General features: G+C 30.9%; 3 protein-coding genes across 3 annotated transcripts; 1 reads left to right on the top strand and 2 right to left on the bottom strand.

Moving 5' to 3' along the window:
• Window positions 1-876: 876 nt before the first annotated feature.
• LOC114390889 (26S proteasome regulatory subunit 7) lies at window positions 877-4,734 on the bottom strand. Its single transcript, XM_028351807.1, has 10 exons — window positions 4,568-4,734; window positions 3,690-3,771; window positions 3,185-3,276; window positions 3,021-3,098; window positions 2,790-2,851; window positions 2,540-2,684; window positions 2,240-2,458; window positions 1,974-2,155; window positions 1,552-1,727; window positions 877-1,265 (listed from the first exon to the last, which is right to left on the bottom strand). Exons 1-10 carry the CDS (start codon window positions 4,652-4,654, stop codon window positions 1,108-1,110), a joined length of 1,281 nt encoding a protein of 426 aa, XP_028207608.1. The 5' UTR covers window positions 4,655-4,734; the 3' UTR covers window positions 877-1,107.
• Window positions 4,735-7,151: 2,417 nt separating this feature from the next.
• Window positions 7,152-9,699, bottom strand: LOC114389655 (uncharacterized protein C23H3.12c-like). Its single transcript, XM_028350381.1, has 8 exons — window positions 9,309-9,699; window positions 9,167-9,231; window positions 8,996-9,094; window positions 8,347-8,394; window positions 8,192-8,261; window positions 8,005-8,076; window positions 7,751-7,867; window positions 7,152-7,409 (listed from the first exon to the last, which is right to left on the bottom strand). Exons 1-8 carry the CDS (start codon window positions 9,510-9,512, stop codon window positions 7,275-7,277), a joined length of 810 nt encoding a protein of 269 aa, XP_028206182.1. The 5' UTR covers window positions 9,513-9,699; the 3' UTR covers window positions 7,152-7,274.
• Window positions 9,700-14,250: 4,551 nt separating this feature from the next.
• LOC114390838 (ORM1-like protein 3) lies at window positions 14,251-20,417 on the top strand. Its single transcript, XM_028351734.1, has 3 exons — window positions 14,251-14,669; window positions 16,319-16,467; window positions 19,943-20,417. Exons 1-3 carry the CDS (start codon window positions 14,484-14,486, stop codon window positions 20,079-20,081), a joined length of 474 nt encoding a protein of 157 aa, XP_028207535.1. The 5' UTR covers window positions 14,251-14,483; the 3' UTR covers window positions 20,082-20,417.
• Window positions 20,418-23,280: the final 2,863 nt, after the last annotated feature.

Genomic DNA, 23,280 nt, shown 5'->3' on the forward strand with positions numbered 1-23,280 from the left:
TTTTTTTAGAGTTATTTATTCTAACTTATATTTGAATTATTAATGTTTTAAAATCAAACGTCATCGTTGAATCACCACAATTTATTAAATCTTTGAATAAGGGTGGTAATAAGTTCACGTTCATTAAGAAATATATATTTCTTAAAAATAAAAATTAATTACATATAAAAAACTTTATTGATATGTAATTAATTTATATTTTAACATTTTCTTTTTTATTTATTTCTCTAATATTTTATATATTATTATTTTTCCTTTTTTTAACAAGTGTAAATACAATAATACAATTCAAAAATTAATAACTCTATCTTAAACTTTGAATACGAGAAATACAAATGAAAAAATGCTTTCAAAATAATAGATGATAAAATTAACGCTGGTTTCATCATATTGTTTCATAAAAACTCATTAAACGAGAATCCTCACTCATTAAATAAACTCTACTTAATAAATTACATATATTAATTTCACCGTATATTATAAAGTATTAATAGATAAAACAGTTCTAAATATTTATTTTCTTATTAATTTTCCCATTTATTAAAAAAGATATTTTGCTTTGTATATACAGCCACAAGTACATTTTTCATTATAAAATGTTTAAAAAAATACGCTGCAATTGTTTCCCCGGATAGCGTATATAATGAAAACAATTCTTATTTTAGGAATAAACATTATAAATCTCACCTAAATAATCATGCATAAATGATTAAGATAAAAAAATTACTTCACCATATGATCATTTAAAATAATCATGAACATTTATCTTTTTACATTAAAATAAGATCCAGTAATTTATATTATTATTATTATTTTAACAATAACCAATATTTTCATCTAACTTAAATCAAGTTTCCTTTTATCCATCCTAATCAATTTCTCCATGCAAATGACGAACAACTTCCATTGATAATAATAAGTATATTCTTCAAGGGCTAAAAGAAGGTTTTGCTCACAATTTTGGATGTAACATCAAGGAAAGGTTTGCTACAAGGATGCATTCAAACAGGAGTTAAATAGAAAGAATCACATGCCATTCAATTTTCAGGGGAAAATAAAGATTGTACGTTCTACTATGGTCTCGGGAAAAGAAGATGAAAGAATAACTCAGTTATAGACCATATACTTGGGAGTTGCACTGAACTTCTGGTATCCTTTGATGACTTTATTTACTGCATCAAGGAAGTCTTTCTCTGTTACAGTCTTCCTCCGGGCACGGATAGCATACATACCGGCTTCTGTGCATACACTCCTTATATCAGCTCCTGGAGACAACAAAAGGTATCTATCAGAAAACCAATGTCTAGCATGAAGCACACAATGTCAGATATGTATCAGAAAACCAATGTCTAGCATGAAGCACACAATGTTAGATATGTTAGATAGCAAAGCTTTAGGAAATGAGAAAAGAATGAAAGCTGCAAAAAATTCCTTAAACAGAAACAAGTTTGACCAATAAGTATACTAGCAGAATAATGAAATCCTTGATAAATTGATGATCAAAAGTACAAGATAAATTATAAATTGCCTAGTTTTTGAAAATGTCCGTACCAGTGGAATTTGGGCAAAGCCGAGCCAGAAGTTCAAATCGGATATCCCTTTCGCAGTTCATGGTTCTTGTGTGTATCTTGAATATCTGAGTCCTACTCTCTAAGTCAGGAAGGCCGAATTCAACTTTACGGTCCAACCGCCCAGGCCGTAGTAGTGCAGGATCTAGAGTGTCAGGCCTAGAAATTGTGGACAAAAGGACAAGAACAATAAGCCCAGCTTAGTAGCAGTAAAACTTCCAAATTGAAGAAAAACACTCAAAACCATGTAACATTTGCAAAGGAAGTTGCAATGCAACCTAGATTTGTAATTCTATTTCTTACAACGAAAATTGAATTTAAAAGGGCATTTTGAATGCATCATAATTATGGCAAAACTGGCACGTTGACTGTTAGAGACATGCTTTCATTATAAAATCAACCAACCTGTTAGTTGCCATCAAAACTTTGATGTTTCCCCGAGCATCAAACCCATCAAGCTGATTCACAATTTCAAGCATGGTGCGCTGAACCTCATTGTCACCACCAACACCATCATCAAATCGTGCACCTCCAATTGCATCAACTTCATCAAAAAACACAATGCATGCCTTCTTTGAACGAGCCATCTACAAGAGATAAAATTTTAGTCAAATGATTGAATTTCATGGAAACAACGATCAAAAGCTAGAAGGCACGTCTTATGTATTTACCTGAAATAGTTCACGAACCATCCTAGCCCCCTCACCGACATATTTCTGAACTAGCTCACTTCCAATAACCCTTATAAAACAAGCATCAGTCCTATTAGCCACAGCCCTGGCTAAAAGTGTTTTCCCAGTTCCTGGGGGACCATAACAAAGAACACCCTTTGGAGGATCAATCCCAAGCTTGACAAATTTCTCTGGATGAAGCATGGGAAGTTCAACAACCTTGCAGGGAAATGACAAATTTAGTGCCGCATAACTTCATTATCATTATAATGTAAGATAAGTGAAATTTCAATGACTTACTTCACGCATCTTCTCAATCTGCTCCTTACAACCGCCAACATCATTATATGTCACATCTGGCTTCTCTTCAACCGTCATCATGGTTACACTTGGATCAATTTTCGGAGGCAAAGGAATCTGAATCTGATATTTGTTTCTATCAACCCTGCAATGATAAAATGAAGGTCAAATTACAAGCAGACAACATGCCCAAAGGGTTCCTCTTCTTTCTATAAATATTCTTGCATCAAATTACTTATTGGAAACATACCCAACACGCATCCCTTCCTCAATGTCAGTGGGGGAAACCTTGTCTCCTAGCCCAACAACAAACTATCAACATCAAAGCAGAAGGTATATTAGACCCAACTTGGCATTTTACAAAACATAAGACAACTGATCAGCAAGTGATATCTCTTAATCAACAAGTGAAGCCAAACATCTTCAAACAAACAACTAGAAAAGGGAAAGATGAAAAGATTGTTAAAAAAATTATAGGTACCTTTGCTATCTGCTTCACATTGATAACATATTTGGCATCTTCAGAGTTTGGATTTATGATCTTTGTGCATCGTGCCACCTGTTCAATAAATAGCCATAGTTAATTCCTGCAGATATACAGAACACTTGGAACAAATTCTACCAAGTAAAACAAAAAATAATTACCTGAAGAGGCTGCTCTTCCTGCATCATTTGCTTATCAGAAACAAGATCCCACTGGCTTGGTGCTGCTAATCCAGTATCAGACTCCTTGATACCTATTGTAACATCAGGAAGCTAACATTTGAGGAGGTTTGCAAGTGTTAACAGCATAGATTCCGTGCAATTAGGACAATCAGCATAAAATATAAATGCAACAAAAACAGAATATCTACATAATAACAACTATTAACCCCTTCCTTTGTTTTTTCCTGTCCAATGACTGGTAGAAACAAACTAATGCTATCACTAATGGATAAGGCATAATAAATTTAGAGATAGCAAAAATACCCAACTAAGGGACCACTTGTAACCCATCAAAAAGGAAAACAAGAGTAAAGGGGGCACAGGCTTCGCAAGACCCCCCCAAAAGATAAAAGCAACCATGTAAATTTCCTTAATTTAAACAATTAAAATGATCTACCAAGCACAATAACAAGATGCAGTAACAAACTAAATCTTTTGCACGTACCACATAAGTCATTCACTTTCTTGGCCATATCTTTGATTTCCTTCTCCGCCTTTTTTATGCTTGTGGAATAAGGTCCCAAACCCTGTGGAAGCCAAAATACACTATAAAAGACTGTTTATAATTATTTATAATTATAAATATACTAATGGTTATAAAACCACTGATTACAGACAAACATTTTCTGCCCATAAACTATAAGGACACAAGCTGACAGGGGGAAACCAATGATTAATAAATGAGCAAAACATCTTGTGAACCATAATCATTACTCAGATTTGTATATTACAGAGTAAAGAGACTTCACATCATCAGTACTTCATACTTAGCCAGACACATCAGTAGCAACCCAGCAACTCCTAACCAAACCTAATTAATCTACATAGCCACGCGAGCTGTACCTCCACAATAATGTTGGCACTAGAAAAAACTTTGTGCATCTACATCATGATTTTGTGAACAATTACCACGTAGCTAACACAAACCCCAAAACCCAAAACTTGCAACCTCAAACTCTTGTCATCCAAAAAAAAAAACCTATCGAAATCTTTATCCCTTTCATTTTCCTGAGCAAATCCTAAGCTTCCTAAATTTCAAAATCAATAAAAAGTTCAAAGATAAAGACTTTAACCGACCCCACGATCCAAAATCAGAATTAAGTGAAAGTAGGTCAACACAGTAAAATCTCCCCCAAAATAATAAGCAATTAGAATCCAATGGCAGCAGAGTTGACAGCAAATTAGACTAAGATTCATTTGGGATGGCATAGAAAATGGCACAACACAAGTAGAGATATAATTCCTGCAAGAACCAAGATCTGCTTGGCCTAAACCAAAAAAGAGGAATTAGGAAATTAGGGTTTCGGAGGGAGGAAAGCATACGTAGGTTTTGAGGAGGGCGATGTCATCCTCGTCGAGGGGTCGAGGGTTCTTCTCGTCTTTGAGATCGTCTTCGTGTTCAATTGCCATTGGCGATTATTTCTTCCTTCGACTGTGAGATTTTCTGCTCAAAGTTGCAAAGTTCACTTTGAAGAGAAGAGAAGCGATACAGGAGATTGAATTAAGCTATGCCCTTTTATGTGAGACAAATAAATTTTATATTAAAAATACTTTTTTTTCCCAGTAAAATCTTACTATATTTTTAAAGATATCAGTAAAATATTAATACTAATTAAACATACAAAATTTATCATTAAAGATATAAATTGAGATGACAGAGGATTTTTTTTAAGGCAAAGATGATAAAGCTAAAAAATATACATTAAGTGGTTTTTTTTTCTTTTTTATTACTTGCTTTGGGGGCGGGGGGAAACGTCTTGAGCAAGACAGTGGTAATTTCTTGTTCATGTTTTTCAAATTAACATTAATTAATAAAAATATATAAATATATCTTGAAGGCTTTTGTGTTTCTCTTATTAAAATTAAAATTAAAATTTCTAATAGGCATCTTTAGTCTTTCGTAGAAACATAATTTTAAGAAAATACTAAAAATGATAAACCTAAGAATCTCAACGTATGACAGGATATTCTATGGAGTAGATTCACTCCTAGCAAAAATTACATAGGTTTAAATATGTTTTAATTTTTAAAAATTTGGGTAATTTTATTCATTATTTCTTACATTTCAATTTATTTATTTAGTTCCTCAATCTTAAAAAAATAATTATTTTTCATAAATAAAAATTCTCGGATTAGTTTTGGGTTGATTGGGAGGTTTACTTATTTTTAATAAAAATGAACTAAATAAACATTTAGTGAGATGCTGAACTTGTGATCCATAAAGAGGTTTTATCATCAAACAAAGGGTTAGAACTTGTATTTTTGCATTCTTCCCTTGAATGTTTTTAGGTAATTTTTCAAGAAAAATATAATAATCAAAAGGTAAAAATGAATTGATGTAAAGAAATGATAGAACAACACTACAATTCAAAAGAATTGAAGTTGAGAGGAATAATTTTATTCATTATTTCTTAAATTTCAATTTATTTATTTAGTTCCTCAATCTTAAAAAAATAATCATTTTTCATAAATAAAAATTCTCAGATTAGTTTTGGGTTGATTGGGAGGTTTATTTATTTTTAATAAAAATGGACTAAAGAAACATTTAATGAGATGCTGAATTTGTGATCCATAGAGTGGTTTTATCATTAAACAAAGGGTTAGAACTTGTATTTTTGCATTCTGTTCTTGAATGTTTTTAGGTAATTTTTCAAGAAAAGTATAGTAATCAAAAGGTAAAAATGAATTGATGTAAGAAATGATAGAACAACACTGCAATTCAAAAGAATTGATAAGTTGAGAGGAAGATTTATCAATTAAAAAATCCAAAGATATGAATCAAGGGTGTTCTTAAAAACCAAGAAAGAGTCTTTCTCACAAAACTTCATTCCAAAATTAGTCAAAACTAATTATAAGATCAACATTTACTCTATTATACTATAGACCTAAAAACTATCAAGGTCTATTACTAAAAAACTCAAACATAATTTTAAAATACTAAAACTCAAACAAATTAATGAAAGAAGCTTAAACTCAATACAAATGACAAGGTCTTTCGGTTCAACTTTAACTTTTATATTAGTTGTAAAACTTGTTTGACCTTAGTAATAGTGTTGAGTGAAAAATTATTTTTTAGTAACTTATAATATTTTTTTGAGATACTTTTTTTAGGGTTTTGCAATAACCGCCGCGCCCCCGACGACCGGGTATAGGTCACGCACTTTAGCGCCATCTATTTTCGAGGCTAGTTGATTCAACAGGTGAGTTATTATACATTCCTTAGCGGATTTCGAAGTAAAAAGTCCAAATATCTATTTTATTTTCTCCACCTTAATTAGGTCTCCAACACCAATTGTATTGTGTTAGATCAAGTCAAACATTATATCATGTGTTTCTTTTATTTTCGGTCCTTACCCTGCAAAATCACATTTTTGTATTCAAATGTTATCTTATTCTCTTGCTCATGTTTTGTACATTGACAAACCAAGGTAAAATCATGTAATTTTCAATTAAAAGTATCATGAATAGGAATTACATGAAGTTCTATACTATTGGATTGTTTTTTCATAAATTTCATATGAACTGAAAATATCACATAAAATATTTCTATAAATCTACTCTGAGGCAGACTCACTTTGGATTGAAGTAGTTTAGCCCCCTAATTTTATTACAAATTAAAAAATTAATATGATATTATATATTTATTTGTAAAATAATCTGATTTTTTATTCAATAAATAAATTTTTATCTTTTTTGTATAGTTAGTAAAGAAATTTAATCTAAAATTAGATATTATAATTTATTAAACTGCAATTATCATAAAATTATTTTTTATTTAGTAAGTTGTGTAAAATCATGAATCCAAATCGACCCAGACTAATCCGGATAATTTGGGTTGGATCATTTATGTAGTTGGATCAAAATCGTACAAAAAAATGCTTATTACAGTATTCGAAAAACAAAGATATTCACAAGTAGCATAAATTGATGAATAAGTTAATAACAACCAAAAAATATGGGTTAACATTTATGAAAATGTGAAGGAAGTGGATTGAATAGAAAATTCCAAAACTTATTGCATTACAAAACATTAAAAAATAGACTTCTGGTATTTTATAACATCTTTGGTGTTCAAGTCATAGATCTTGCAAATGTTTACGATAGCATGTTGACTAAGACCTTCTAGACGGACAAGATTATCTAGTTCTTTGGAGGGCTTCAACACCTGATTCATACATATTTATCAGAAAAAAAAAAGAAAAAAAAACCAAATGTAGTTAAACAAAGTAAATTTAGCATAGTTTAAATATCAAAAAATTATTTTTTAAGTTTAAATAATAAACTATTATGATAATCATGATCCACAATTTGTGTATAGGCATTCACCTCGTCACCCCATCCCAAACACCCTCACCTCTACCAAAAAAACCAAGCAACTCTACCAAAAAACCAAGCAATCCAACTTATAATTGGTGCCTACTTGTAAGATTGTGTTCAACCCACCTTTGAAATCACTTTCACATCCCAACATCTATTAATACTAAAACACAATATGTAAATACTCACCCAACAGGGTTCATTCGAACTATGGCTTTGACTTTTAGAGTTCTTATGCTCAGTTTGTGTGTAAGTGTTTGAAGTTTTGTTGCCATCTGAGACTAGTTGGAGCAATTTCTCACTTCCCTAAACAAAATTATATGAAACAAATAAGAGAATTAATAGTCAAGATGCAAACTCCGAACCTACAGGAATAAATCTATAGGGAGAAGACATCAACAGGAGGAAGTCCTTGTGACAGCAAAGTTAGCAATAGAACGAACCTGCAGGGCTCTCCAGTGAGAATAAGTGCGAAATAAAACCCAGAAGAACGGGACATTAGGCAAAGGTAAAATCTGCAAGGTAAAAAGATATGGATATCAATTGACAAAACAAGAATGAATTACATATTAAAGAAAAAAGGTAAAGTCAATAATATATTGATAGTTAACATTAACTTAACACACTTACGCCACATGCTGCACTCAATGGGATTAACAAAACTGAACCATAGAAGTATTTCCTGTGGATAATTGCTCCCCTGAATAGTAACACTTAAAATTAAATCACATGAAGCAGTAATACAATCCAGGTTAACACAAAAATGATGTTTTCCGGCACATTACCTCACAGCAATATGTCTCAGTCTTCGACGAACAAGTTGAGCATTCAAACTGAAAATATATTGTTAATGTTATCGATATACAAGGTTGAAAAAAGAAAAGCAAAACTATCCATAATGCTAACTTTTCTTCTTCTTCATTCACATCATGTTTCCACATAAAATTTATACACAATTACACTAAAGAAAATTGGTTCTCTCAACCTATAATATTTTCATATTTAAATTCAAGATTGAAGGTAAAACAACCAGGAAAAGCCCCTAGATGGAAAGCAGACATAATTTAATCTCTCATTTCACACTGCTCCATTGTCCACATTAAAAATATCAAGGAATTGCAAGAATTGAACCGTTAAATATAGTAACCACAAACAAACAAGCAAGCCAAAGACCAACAAGAAGAGAGAGGACACATTTCATTTCAATTCAATGGTAAAATGAAAGTTGAACCCAGATGTCGATCGACTCAGCCCAAAAATGACGTTACTACATAACCCATTATAGACCTAGAAGGGGGGACAGATTGTACTTTACACTTAGAATGGTTCTGAGCTAGGTCTCCTTTCTCGGAGACATGACCTAGCGACAGGAACAAAAGTAAAACTTAAAACAAACAACACATGTTACACATCTAAACAAAGTCCAGCACCAACCTTGATGGATAGATGATTTCAACACTAGTGATTTCCTTCGATATAGACTTCAAAAATATCTCCGAGGGCTTAACCCGCGACAAGAGCCGCAAGCCCAACCTGCAAAAAAACTCGAAATCAAGAAATAAACAACTTTACCACTGAACAACAAAACAAAAAACAAAAAATAACCCATGAATCTTATTCTTGAAGGACCCCTCCGGCGCTTTCTCCAAGCCAATCCAAACGCTATTCATCTACGACCCACAAGAAAAAAAAGAGATTAAAAAAAAAAAAAAGAGATACACAGAAAGAGAAAAGGAGAAAATGTGACCTTGTTGGCGATGTAATCGACAAAGAGCTCGGCTTTGGCGTTAAGGGGTTTATCACGGACGTTGATGTTGGTCCATAAGCCTTTGAGGGTTGAAGGGGATGATTGAGAGGAAGCATGGGAAGCGGAGAGAAGAGAATGATCGATGGTTCTGGAGAAGCACCAGTTCCTGCCACGTAATGGGAACACGAGCAATTTGGCTCTCATGGTGATGGTGACCCTAGGATAGGAAAGTGGAATTTGGGTGTATATTCAGGAATAAGAAGAATGTGGCTGAAAATCCGATAGGTAGGGATGAACAGAACAGTTACAGACTCACAGTGATGAATGAAGTATTCGGAAATGAAATCAAACCAAAACAGTTTTTCGGATATCAGGGGAACATAGAACAGAACGCGTGGAAGGGGTCCTATGTATTTACTATCATATGTTTTATTATTGTTTAATACTTTAATGTACATTTTAGTGTTTTACCTAATGCTTACTCAAACTTCATTATTTATTTTTTTAATTGTTATAACCAAATTTTCTTATCTATTTATCTTGATCTCATTTTTACTTACAAAATTGAAGTTTCTCACGAATTGCAAACAGTTATATGAATGGTTTGAAATTTATTTGAAAATTAATTTAATTAAAATATAGTAGCATGTGATCTAATTACATGTTATTATATATAATAACTTTATTGAGTTTTCTAACACTATATCTGTTCCTAAATTTAAATATTAATTTAAATTAACTTGAAAATGCATCTCAATCGAATTCAACCGATAACAAACCAATTCCATTCAATACATAGGGTTGGCTAGCGAGGAATAATGCTAGAAATTCAGCATCATTCATATTAATGAAAAGTACATAGATAAATTTTGTCAATGTAAATCGCAGTCATTTCCAGATTAATAATGAATGCACACATCATTATTTCACAAATGACTACGCCAATTTTCTGGTTATCACCATTTTGCTTCAAGGAAAAATGAAAAGAAATTGATATTAAACAAAGTCAGTGAAAAATTATCGTGTTCAAATTAAAATTATCAAATGAGAATACTTAATCTACCCAAATTGGCCCAACATCTTTTTTAGATCCCCTTATTTTTTAATAAAATTTAATTAATTATAGATATGTTATTCTCAAAAAATTTAGTCTAATATTGATATGCATCATTTTATCAGTTTATATTTTCTCAAATTATTAATATTTTTCAAAACAATAAATTGAGAAAAGTGGTGTTTTATCTTAGACTTTCGGAGACTAAGAGTGTGTTTGGATGATGAAATTTAAAATTCTGAGAAATTTCAAATTTTAAGAATTTCAAATACTTCAATTGAAATTCTTTTATTTTCAAAATTTTGTGTTTGAATAAAAAAAAGTTAAAATTATGAGGGTGAAAAAAAATGAATGGAAAAAAAAGATATGATTGATGTGTTAGTTATACATGTTCCTTTACATTCAGACTCGATCAATGTTCCAGAATCTCATACGGTATTTGTTGAAGAAAACGGTAAGAAGAAAATTTCAATTTCTCACTTCTTAGAAGGAAATTGAAATTCATATTTTTAGTTGTTTAAAATTCTGTTTTAAAATTCTAAAATTTTAAATTCTTTAAAAAAAAACATCCAAACAATCAATTTTAGATTACAGAAATCCAAATTCTCTGATAAATTACTTTTTTCAGTTAAAATTTTATATTCAAACATACTTTAAGTGATTTTTGTTTGTCATTTTGGTCAAGTGTGAAAAAATCTTGATTTGCTGTGGGTTTGATCTCAGTGAGGAGAAAAGTTAGCAACATATTATCTGCGGAAAAATAAAAAAAAGTTGGAAAAATTTACTTCCTATTTAACAAGTCTTCCGGCTGATTTTCAATAATTTTCGACCCATAGAAAAAAAAAAATTTGGAAAACGTGTTATTAACCGTTTTAAAGTTTCTTAGATATCCTTTACATTAACACGTTAAAACTTCGATAATCCATTCAATTTCAATACACGACTTGTCGCTAGTGATTATTGTATCATTAATATTTACAATGAGAAAAGAGAAATAAAATGTTGAAATGCCACAATTGCTTTGGATTAAATTCTGGATCAATGTGTCTATAATACAGCAAATATAAATTATAATCATCAAGATTATCAAATTTGAGATTTGTCGTATGACTGATGAGAGTTTCATAAATTCAACTCGTGGACTCAGTTCTTAGACTTGTAAGAATCTACTTTATATAAAAATAATAACAAAATATCTATAAATAACATACTAATTAAACATTTCAACAATATAATAAAATAAAATAGTAAATCATAAAGTTCTAAATATTTAAATAGTTTAGTAACAATACATTACTACTAGATAATAATAACTTGTTGACGTTGTAATAATGGTATATCATTCTGAGGGTTTGATATTATTAGAGATGAGAATTTTGTATTTTATAATAACACACTAAATGAAGGTATGTTGAATGCTAAACAAACAAAAATTAATAAAAAATTATTTATATTTTGGTTTAATTTTTTTTTAACTTGCTAACTCGTTGACTTAATAATAAACTGAAAATATACCGATTTACTTAGAGTTTAGAATCTATTAAAAAGTCCAACATGACTTCCACCTTTGACATGAAAATATTCGTAATGCACATCAGCATAAGAAATTCAGAGTGTTCAAAACACACATAAAGGACTAGACTATATATGGTAAAGAACCATGCAATAAATTTTTTTACCTTCTTATTTTAAATATTATATTTCATGTATATAATCATTCTTTGTATTTTTTATGATTTTGGTAATATCTAATTGTTAAACTTTGTTTTCTTGTAATGGGAAGAGTTTTTGTTTTTTAAATATCAAATAACACAAATATCATTAGATTGATAGTAAATGGTTGGTGTTTTCAAATTATAGAAACACACGATAAGGATCAACATAATCATGGGTGTGATATTGACGAGAGACAAAAGCCAAACCTTAATAAATGAAATAAAAATATTTATAATCTTATGTTTTATAGTTAATATTTTAGTAATAAGACTATATTTCATAACGAGATGGAAAATGAATTTTTTTAATGACTATTTGTTAATATACATTAAAAATAAAATTGTTGAAAATTAGTATAAATAATTATTAATTATTTTTATGACATATAAGAAAGATGTTTCATATTTTAATATATTATTAATGAAATTAGTGAATTGGAACATCAAATCATAAATATTCCATATAAAAATTGATGATGTATAATTACTAGATAATTTAATTTTTTTTATGATTGACCACTACCATTTTAGTTTGAGTTGTCTCAGTCTACACAAACAATATATTTAATTATAGATTTATTAAGGTAGTTTTTGTTGACTTAATGAAATTTTGAAATATATTTTTTATTACTTCTTCTTAGGATGTGTTTGTTAATGGAAATGTTGTATCATTGCGTAATTATTTTCAACTAGGATAAAATATTTAAGCTGACTTTTTCACTTTTTTTTCCTTATAATATATGTTTATAAATTATGGGTTAATCAAATTTACTTTACCAACTTGCATAACAAAAGTTAATGGTAAAGATTAGTACTAATTGATAAGGCAAAGTAAAAAATGGATCACCTTTTATCAACTTTAATATAAACAATAAAGTTTAAAATATTGTAATTAACAACTGATTCTATCACACCTGAACCATTTTTATCTATCACAATCTTATCTTACATCCAAACACATTTTTTATAACAGCTTCAAAATAAATCTAAGAATCGTGTCAAATTGTTATTTCTTGCGGATTGCTATCTATTAGTTATTGATATCACTTTTATTTTTCTATAAATTTGTCTTTAGTTATTCTAGTTGCGGGCATTTGATGAAATGTATTGCCTCAAAACGATAATGCTGCGTTTGGATGTTTTCATCTCTATTTCCAATCAAATTACAGCAAAATTATCTGTTGAGTTGAACTGGTGAAGTAAAGTGCTAGCAGTTAAATTGGGATTTATAAACCAATTTTATTTTATATTTTTAGTGTGATATATTATATGAGAAATGGTGATATAAATTTGTAAGAAAATTACTATCAACACTCTATTTGTTTTATAAATTTTCATGTCTTTCATTTCGTTCCTAACTTTATTGTGAAGCTGTAAAAATTGATATAGCTCAAATTTATTTTCGTAAAGACTTTTAATTCCTCTTCTCAGTGCAATTCAAAAAAAAAAAAACACTCACGAAAAAAAAATTTGTGGGTTTCAGTTTTTATTTAATGAATCTTGCTCTTGAGATTATAATTCAACAAATTTTAATAATTAAATCTTTATTTTAATCCTTAAACTTGTGAGACACTATTATAATATATAAGGGATCAAAGTTTGTGAAAAAATGAGGATACCTCAGAGTGTTACCAAAAGTCAAATACTCTAACTACATATGATGTTGATCATTTTTTAAAATTCAAATAAGTTCTTAAAATTAAAATTAGTCATACTAGTCTCTTTTGTTAACTCTGTTAAAGATTACGAGTTTGTTTGCTTAAATTTTTTTTAAAAAATATTTTTTAAATAACATAAATAATTTTATATTTTTATGTATTTTTTAAAATTATTTTTATAAAATAATATTTTTTTTCATTAAGAAAATTTTATCTGCTTCTTAAAAATTATTTTTTAATTTTTTTAAAATAAATTTATTTTTTAAAAAAATATTTGATATTTTTTAATTGTAATTTTAGAGACTAAGGTCACAGTAACTTTATTTTAAAAAAAATATTTGATATATTTTTTTTAAATTCCACCACTACTATAACAGTGCTTCACAAACTTATCTAATACAGAGATTTAATCAAATTTTAACTAATTGAAAAAAGCATATTAAAATAGTATATAAAAAAATATATGATTGGTCAAACAATCCTTTAATAAAAAGAGAACAAAAAACCAGAATTTAACAGAAACTATGCTGGCAATGAGAGAGAAAAAGAAAAAGAAGAAGAGAGAGAGAGAGAAAGAGAGAAGAGAGGAGGGTGTGTTTCTGGTTTTTGGAAATTTCAGCCCCCATCGAAAAACAAGAAGCCCCAACGATAGTAATCATCGAAGGAATTTGAAAGGTCGAAACTTGAGCATCTGGGATCGCGAAATTGGGGATTTTGGTTAAAAGGGTATAATCTTCGGAACTGATTGATGGCAAAACTGTACGTGAAGGCGGTGCCACCGGCGGATCTGAACAGGAACACGGATTGGTTCACGTACCCTGGCGTTTGGACCAGTTACATCCTCATCCTTTTCTTTTCTTGGATCCTCGTACTCTCTGTCTTCGGTTGTTCTCCTGGCATCGCTTGGACCATCGTTAATCTCGCACACTTTGCTGTATCCCTCTTTCTCTTGCTTCCTATCATTTAATTTAATTTTTGCCTTTTTACAAAAAAAAAAATTGAATTTGAGTTCTGGGTGTCTTTGATTTGTTGATTTGGTCACCTTTTGTAAACCTTGCAGTTTAAGGCTTTTTAGGTTATATGCCCGTGTTGTTTGTGTTGAATCTTGGAAGAATGTGATCTTTATCTTCGATAGAAGGAATTTAATTGTGCTTGACCTGGAGAAAAAATGGGATGATAATTTATTGTGTCATTTGGCGGTTGTTTAGTATTGGAGTTGTTATTCTATGTGGGCTTGATAAATGGTTTTAAAGGGGGGTGGGGTGGGAGTTATCATAAGGCATGTACAAATTGGAGGTACCTTGGTCATCTCATAAAATCAAAATCTGGAATTGAAAGTGATTAGTATTCCTATCATCCTATATTTTACTATTTTACCTTAGTTTCCTATTGTCAAGGATTGAGGGTGGCCAGCAATTTGTTGTGTCTGCTCTATAATCTTGTTCATGTTATCTCATGGCCTGGAAGTTAGTTACTCTGCAATAATCTTGCTTTTATTCTCATGTGACTTGGAAGTTAGTCATTTGGAATGAGGAATGAGGAATGAGGAATGAGGATGGGAATGTGATGCGCCACTCAAGGGAAGCTTTGGAGTAAATATACACGCTTATTAAAAATATATGTACTTTGTGGATATAGTGTAAAGCCAAAGTAAATATTTAGTTATTAGAATATTACATAATTGATTTCTCTTTCCCATCTCCATGGCCCCACCATGTTCTTAACTATCTTTAATAAATGTTTACTATATCAGATGTATCCTCTCCACGGCCCCAACTCTACAAGATACATAAGCACAGTTTGGTCTTTACTCGTTGTAGTCTCTTCTTAAACCATTATTTGCCTCTCTTAGTTTAGGAAGATGTTGATGCTATTAGAGAATTCGCTTGGAAATGTACAAGGTTTCCTGTGTGTCTCTTAATCTCTTTACCTGCAGATGATTTTGATGGTGATCTGGCTTTGCTCCAAATTGCTGTCCATAAGTTTATTTTGTGTCTTATTGTGAAGGTGGAGTGCCAACTGTTTCTGAAATTTTAAAAGAAGGCGAATGGGGTTCTGGGAAATTCCACAGTACAGAGGAGTCCTTTACATATTTGTTTCCTCTCTTGATTCAATTAATTGTTGTGAATCTTGAACTAGATTTGCTTTTATTTTACTGTACTCGCACAGTTTTTATCTTGTATGCAATATTCAAAATTTTTGCTCTTACTTTTCCTCTGTTTGACTCTAGAAGTATGACGGTTCAATTTTCATGGTCTCTTTTAAGGTGTGGCCATTTCTAAAAGTATAGTTCATTTGATAGTGCTTTCTCATAGAACCTTATATTTCTTATCATCAAATAATTTTCAAACAGTAGGTTTGGAATGGAATGGACATATTAATGTAATACTTAGAGAATCCATTTTTGCTCATTTATTACTTCATGAAGTGATGGGCAGGACATTTTTTTCCTTTTTATTTTCAAGCAAAATTGAATGATTGAGTCAGGTTATAAATTAATATTTTGTTTGTAAATATTGTTAATGGATGTTAAAATAATTTAACTTCTCTACATGGCTTAATTGATTATGTTGTGTCCATCAGGTAACATATGACTTTTTTCACTGGAAGAAAGGAACTCCGTTTGCAGAGGACCAAGGGATCTACAATAGATTGACTTGGTGGGAGCAGGTAGACAATGGAAAGCAGCTTACTCGTAACAGGAAGTTTCTCACAGTTGTTCCTTTGGTGCTGTAAGTTCTCTAATTTGCTTGCCATCATGTTTATATACAAAGGTATCTGCTTCTGGTGATGTCATAGGGTCTATGAATGTGTGTGCACCCTTGTTATATAAACGTTAACAGTATTCATTTAAATATGGTCTACACTAAATCACTGGTGTGAACAAATGTATGCCATTGTTGGTATGCATTTTATACTCTTTTTTTGGATCTTAACTTCTTTTTGGTGCTAGACTTGCAAATGAATGTTGTATTCATGTGTGGAAACCATTAATCACAACTTATCCAATTAATATTTGTCAATAGTGCCAATTAGTGGCAGTGGCACTATTGCAGAATTGTGTTGCGGAGCGACTTGGAGCATGCTACAAAAATTGAATAGCATCACAGTCTGAGGTAGAAGCCATTGCGGCTGTGGTAGTGTGGACAAAATTGCTGAAAATCACAGATGGAGCCAGTGTTATTGGAGTGGGTTGCAAAACACCTATTTTCATTATTAATAATCACCATTTAGGGCTATTGTGTGAATTCAGGATTTTGCCCCCACCTTTGAATCAGAACTGAAAACCTTACTTTCTCGGTCACATTCTTGCACTCTGTTATGAAGTGGCACCCATTGTTCTCCTTTCCAACAAATACTGACCCTTCTCTAACAACACTTCTTATATCTACGACAAATTTTGGCCTTCCCTAACCTCTGCAGCTCTGTTCTCCTTAGTTTCCAGTTATCCCTGACCTCTGGCCATTTTCTGGTGAACCTGTGGCTGTTTCTGGCCAACTGTGACCTTTGCTGCTGTGCTCTGTTCTGTCTTTGTTGTTCTGTTTTTCAATCTATCTAAAGCATGTCTTTTATCTCACTGTCTTGTTCTAATTCCTACCCTAATTTTTTTTATATTATTTTAATTGGTTAAAATGTCGGCCATCCCTCTATCCTGCCATAGCATGTTCAGGGTTGACCACTCTCTGTACTGTTTTTTTGGAATTGACAACTATTATCCAATTTAATAGATTTTTTTTCCAAAACATTTTTTTTTGGGTATTGTATTGACTATTTATTGAATTAGACTTCCTTTTCTCTCATTATGTGTGAGCATGTGTGTTAACATGAACAGAAAATACCACTCAGCTGTGATGTAGCTTAATAAGTTGCATGCATTTTGTAACTCTGTTGTTTATTTAGAAGTTCACGATACTTGGAAGACTTATATCTGTATGCTTCACGACAATTCTATTATCACAATTCCACAAGTAATTACTAGAAAACGGGAATCTGTTTTAATAAGAAAAAGGAAATATAAGAAAAAGCAAACTAAAATGGCTACATTTGAAAATTTCTGCACCTTATGATCTGTATTAACTGTGGCCTTCCTGAACAACTTCTGTCGTTGGATTGTGTCTGAAATCAAGATTTGTTTCCCACTGCCCTTGAGTGACATTTATTTCAGGAAGAGTAAGGATTTTATTAGCTATTTGGAATGAAAGTGTAAACCTAGTAATTATGGTCCAAAGAAGCCAAATCATATGTAGCTCTAATATATATTTCATTCATATCGTAAGATATTATCTAGACAGGTTGTAAATCAATTGGGTAGCTAATACTAAATGTTGTTTCGATAGGTTGTAAATGATAGAGTGAGAAAGTGATAACTGATAACGATTTTTTTAAGGACAGTTTCCATCCTGTTACTATTTACATGGGCTGCTGGTGTGGGGAACTTATAAAGTGATTTGAAGTTAGTATTGTGTGCCTAAAGTTACGACCTATAAAATGGCTGTTATGGATGTCCAAGACTTTTATTGGAAGTGTATGCATAAAAGTATTAGGATGCAAATATAATTTAAGAAGCCCTAGTGACTTTTCAAATGAGTAGTAATGTTTGCTAAATGAATTATATGAAACAAATATAAGTTAGCTTAAGATGTGGAGGTTTCTATTCTTCATGGTATGGGAAACTCATTAGCTACCTTGATTCTTGGTTAGTTTTCCCATAAAATTGCTTTAATGGAAGAAATAATGTTTGATCTAAACATTATTAAGCCATTTCCTTTGAAACTAGGGGTGCATTTTTAGAGAGTAGAACTATAGCTATTTATTGGAAAATTAGTGAATTAAGTTTTAACATGGTCTATTATGTATGTTCATGATCTATTATGTACGTTTTTCTCTCTAAAGGCCCCCTTCACTTTAGAGGAACCAAATCTAAAATGAAAAAAAATAAAATTACATGGCAGGATAAGAAATCCTCCTTAACGAAGGCACAGAAGATAAACATAGAAAATAAGTTTAAACAAGTTAAAACAGAACCCTCAGAAAGACAGTGTAGTAAGCACCAGAGAGGCAGAAAAAAAAAAGTTAATTTACAATAGCAGATTTTTTTGCCTGAAGATATTCTTGAAAATGACTGCATTTTACATGCCAAATACTCCAGTGAGCAGTTTATATTTATATAGAAAACGTTGCCTAGAGCTGTTTCCTTCTTAGTGTTACCAAAATCCATGGAGTTTATCACAACTGATCCAGATCAAGTGTACATTTAGTTCAATTTATTTTGAAGTTTTTTTTTAGGGAGGTTTTTAAGTGTTTAGCTTCCTGGAGAGCTTTTGAGTGGGCAAAAACAGTTATTTTCCAAGAATTAATCATTTCCAAAAGTGCCCTAAAAGGGTACATCCATCTTGTTTTTCAACTGAGAAGTTCAAAAGCAGGAGGTACTATTTATGGAAATGATTTGGGCTTCAGCTAGAGGATTTGTATGTCAGCAGCTTTGCCATGATTCAGATTCTTATGGAAACTGTCTAAGTGTTAAGAATTTTTTTACTGCACTGGTGTTTAACTCAGTGTTGTGTTTTGTTAAATGATGGGTTATAGAGAGTCAAAAAGAGCATAAGCTTAGTGTTGCAAAGATAAGATTGTTACAGTGGATGAGCGGAAAATCATGACAAGATGGGATCATGAATGAATGTGTTTAGGGCCAACATCTACTGAGGAAAATATAGTAGAATCTCACCTAAGGTGGTTTGACCATGTGAGAAAAAAATGGATTTGCTGAGGATTTAGTTATTGACATAACACAATGATTTTGTTTAATCCGTAGCTGCCCTACTTAGTGGGGAAGGGCTTGTGTAGTTGTTGTAAGGTTGTCTAACTTGAGACCTTAGGTAAAACTAAACTCTCGAAGTAGTAAAAGCTCACATACTTCTAAAAATTATTTAAAAACATATATGAATAATAATAACCAAACATAATTAAATAACGTACTCATAGTTAATATCAAAATTAAGACTTCTTAACAGAATAAGGTTTAATATCAATACGCAACTAGACAACTAATCTTGTAATTGTATCTTGAAGATGAGAAGCACCACAATACTTGATATTTCGAAGAAATTTTCTATATTTTGAAGGGTAGATAGAGTAGAGTATAGTTAGAATTTTAAAACTCAGTAGTTATTTACTGTGTTTCTTTTTTGTACTTTTGGTGATTGTCAGGTACTTGATAGCCTCACACACAACAGACTATCAGAATCCAATGTTCTTATTCAACACTGTTGCAGTGATTGTGCTGGTTGTTGCAAAGTTCCCCCACATGCACAAGGTCAGGATATTTAGAATCAATGCTGATAAGTGAAATGTTGCTGTGGCCATGACACTTGGTTACCACTCCTTACCTGCTCAAGAGCCTCTTCTTGTCCTTTTGTTCTGGAAAAAAAGGTCACACATTTGTATAGAAGGCAGAATTGGAAGGATACTCAAGTAATGTTTTGTTGCCAACTGCTTTTTAAGCTGCTTCTAAAAGTATTATTAAACAAATAAATATGTTGAGTTATTTCTGTACAGTAGAGAAGTATATGTATCTGACATATCGGTGCTTTTAAAATGTACATTTCTTTTCTAGTCTTTTTTCCTTTATTTGATGACTTAGAACTGTGAGATGTACAATGATGATCCTTTCCGTTGGTATTAACTTTTTCTTTTGGAAATAATAGTCCTTCTTTTTTATAACTCATAAAAGCATAAATTGAATACTTACATTAGACGTCACCTGAAATTTGAGGAGTCAAATGGTGAAGACTTTGCGGCGTGAGAGACAAGTTGAATGGTGTTGTGGAAACTTGAAAACCACAAGTCACACTACGTTGGAATTTTAAGCATTCTTTTTTATTTTATTTTTTTAAAGTTGTCATATAATCGTAGTTTTACTTGAGTTAAGTTTCTTTTACAATAATTAGCAATTTTTTTTCATTATATTAATTTTACTGTTATGAAAAATTGGATCTGAATGCATTTTGGCCAAATATAAATATTTGATGCTTGATATCAGATTCTGCATGAAAATGCAAGGCTTATTTTGAGATTGTTATAAGAGCAAAAAATATCTGTTTTTTCTAGACGTAATTATTTTGATTTTTTATTTATAAAAAAAACAGTTCCACATGTAATCGAAGAAATTCTGTGGTTGGTCTCATACTAGCCGCAAGAAATTTTTATATTCCATTTTTCTTCCCTCCTTCATTCAAATTTATCCACTTACTTTTAAAAGATTAATTTGATCTGCCTTTTTATTTTTTTAGAGAATAAAATGATGCTATATATATATATATATATATATATATGCAAGTACTATCAATTTTGTTTTGGTTCTTGCCATAAAAAAATAATGTCATTAATAGTGGATGATATGGTGTTAACATGTGATTGATGTTTGTTTCATTCATTTTTTAAAATGCTTTTACATTAATTTAATTTTCATAGACTCTAAATTTGAGAATGTTGAGATTCCATAGTTCAAATGTGCTTATTGGACAAGACAAGATAGTTTGAGTAGTAATTTTTATTGGTACTCCTCACAACGGTGAGGTCATACTACATCGTTTTTTATGACTACCACAAAATTGAAATTGACCGTGAAAAACCGTTTAAGTTTTTTATGGTTGTTAAATTGTTAGAAATCTAAGAATCAAAATGCTTCCACCACACATTGTTGTCGGAGGAGAATTTTGGCAATGAAACCTGGCAAAAGCATTGTGATCTAAAAAATGAATTAAATAACAACTTTCATGTTTCTGAAATGTTTATACAACAAGATCATAATGATGCAACAAATTATTGCAACTAAAAGGACTGTTAACACGAAAAGCTACTCACAAGCTACCTCATATTGTCCAAGAAGTGCGTCTAAATTATGCAACTTCAGCTACTCTTCAATTTAGGGTAAATGAGAATTAGTTAGTGTAGGAGGATCTAAAAGAAACAACCCTTAAAATAAAGTGAGGAAGTAGATATTGATGAGAAAAAAGAAAAGAAAAGAAGGAAATGGACAAGGGACAAGAGAAGAAAGGGGAGAGGAGTACATAGGAATTTTTTAAGAGGAGTTTATAGGAATTAAAACGTAAAAAAAATTACTTATATAGGGACTAAAACAAAACAAGTGAGCATTATTATATCGTGTACCTCTTATTTATCCTTCCACTAATCTCTTAATTTTTTTAAAAAAATATTACGCTAATAATATCTATATATTGACACCACGGTATTACTCAAGAACATTATATCATGTACTCCTATAAAAAGCATCGATGTAAATGTTAAAAAATTAGAGTGCTATGCAATACTTTGAGAGTGTTAATATAATTTGCTTTAGAAATTATCATTATTTATCCGTTGACATCAAATAATTTCGATGAAGACTTTTATGTCCTTTAATTGTTATTTTAATACATCTTGAGTTTTTAATTAATTATATTTAGCGGACTGTATTTGTGCTCTAAAGTATAAACTGCTCTGATACTTTTATAACTGATTTATGTCATCTGTTTCAAGATCGGTTATCAATCGTGGACAAAAAAAACATTTTCATTTTCAAAGATGAATTTATACCCTGAGACTAAGAAGAAGAAAAGGAATAATTAAGAGGTTGGCGTAAGAAGAAGGCCAACATATGAGGAAAGGTATTTTGTCCCCCAACCGAGCTCCCTCAAAGTGAAAAAACACAACATAACAAGATAAAAATAAAAACATAATTAGTAGCTAATGAATTGTCCATATGTAAAGCCAAACCATTGACCCTACCAGTGGAAGAAATAGTTTCCACTTGCCCCAAGGGAATGTTTGAGGGCCCCACTAAAATACCAAACGAAGTTGTGCTTTTAAGAATTTTCTTAGTCCTTGCAAATAATCCTATAATTAACGGCAGGTGGATGGATCATGACATAGGAGACACTCATGGAATTGATTGAAATCTTCATATTAATTAAATTAAACTACAAGTGGGATGACAATTATATTATAATGTTAGTATATTTAGTTGGGGCAGGTAATCCAATTCTCAAGATTTGTCAAATTATATGGTCTTACTATTAATATAGTATACTACATGTAATTAACTATTTGCTTGTTTTATTAATTGTAGCTTGCATTAAAAAAGTAGGTGTGTGACATTAATATTAACTCCTGATTCAGCTAAAACATTCAGATCTTACAACATCTTCTTGATGGAAAAAACATGTTAACATAATAATAAACTTAATAGCAGAGAATAGATAACGAAAATAAATTCTTCTAAACTTGTAAGACTGTGAGGAACACTAATAAAATATAAAGGATAAAATAGAAATCAAGAACACAAATCAAGAACATACAAGATATTGAAACGTGCTACTACAAACAGTCAAACTAAACTAGAAAAACAATGCTTACAATAGAGAAACAAGAAGATGAAACCCTAAAATGTATAATAAAGAATGCAGAACACTTATCTTCCTCTCTAGATACCATTTTGACTATCCAATCAGACAATTTGAAGTATTTCCAAAACTCAACCCGATCCA

The sequence above is a fragment of the Glycine soja genome, chromosome 16 (genome assembly GCF_004193775.1).
Source record: "Glycine soja cultivar W05 chromosome 16, ASM419377v2, whole genome shotgun sequence".
Taxonomy (NCBI): Eukaryota; Viridiplantae; Streptophyta; class Magnoliopsida; order Fabales; family Fabaceae; genus Glycine; species Glycine soja.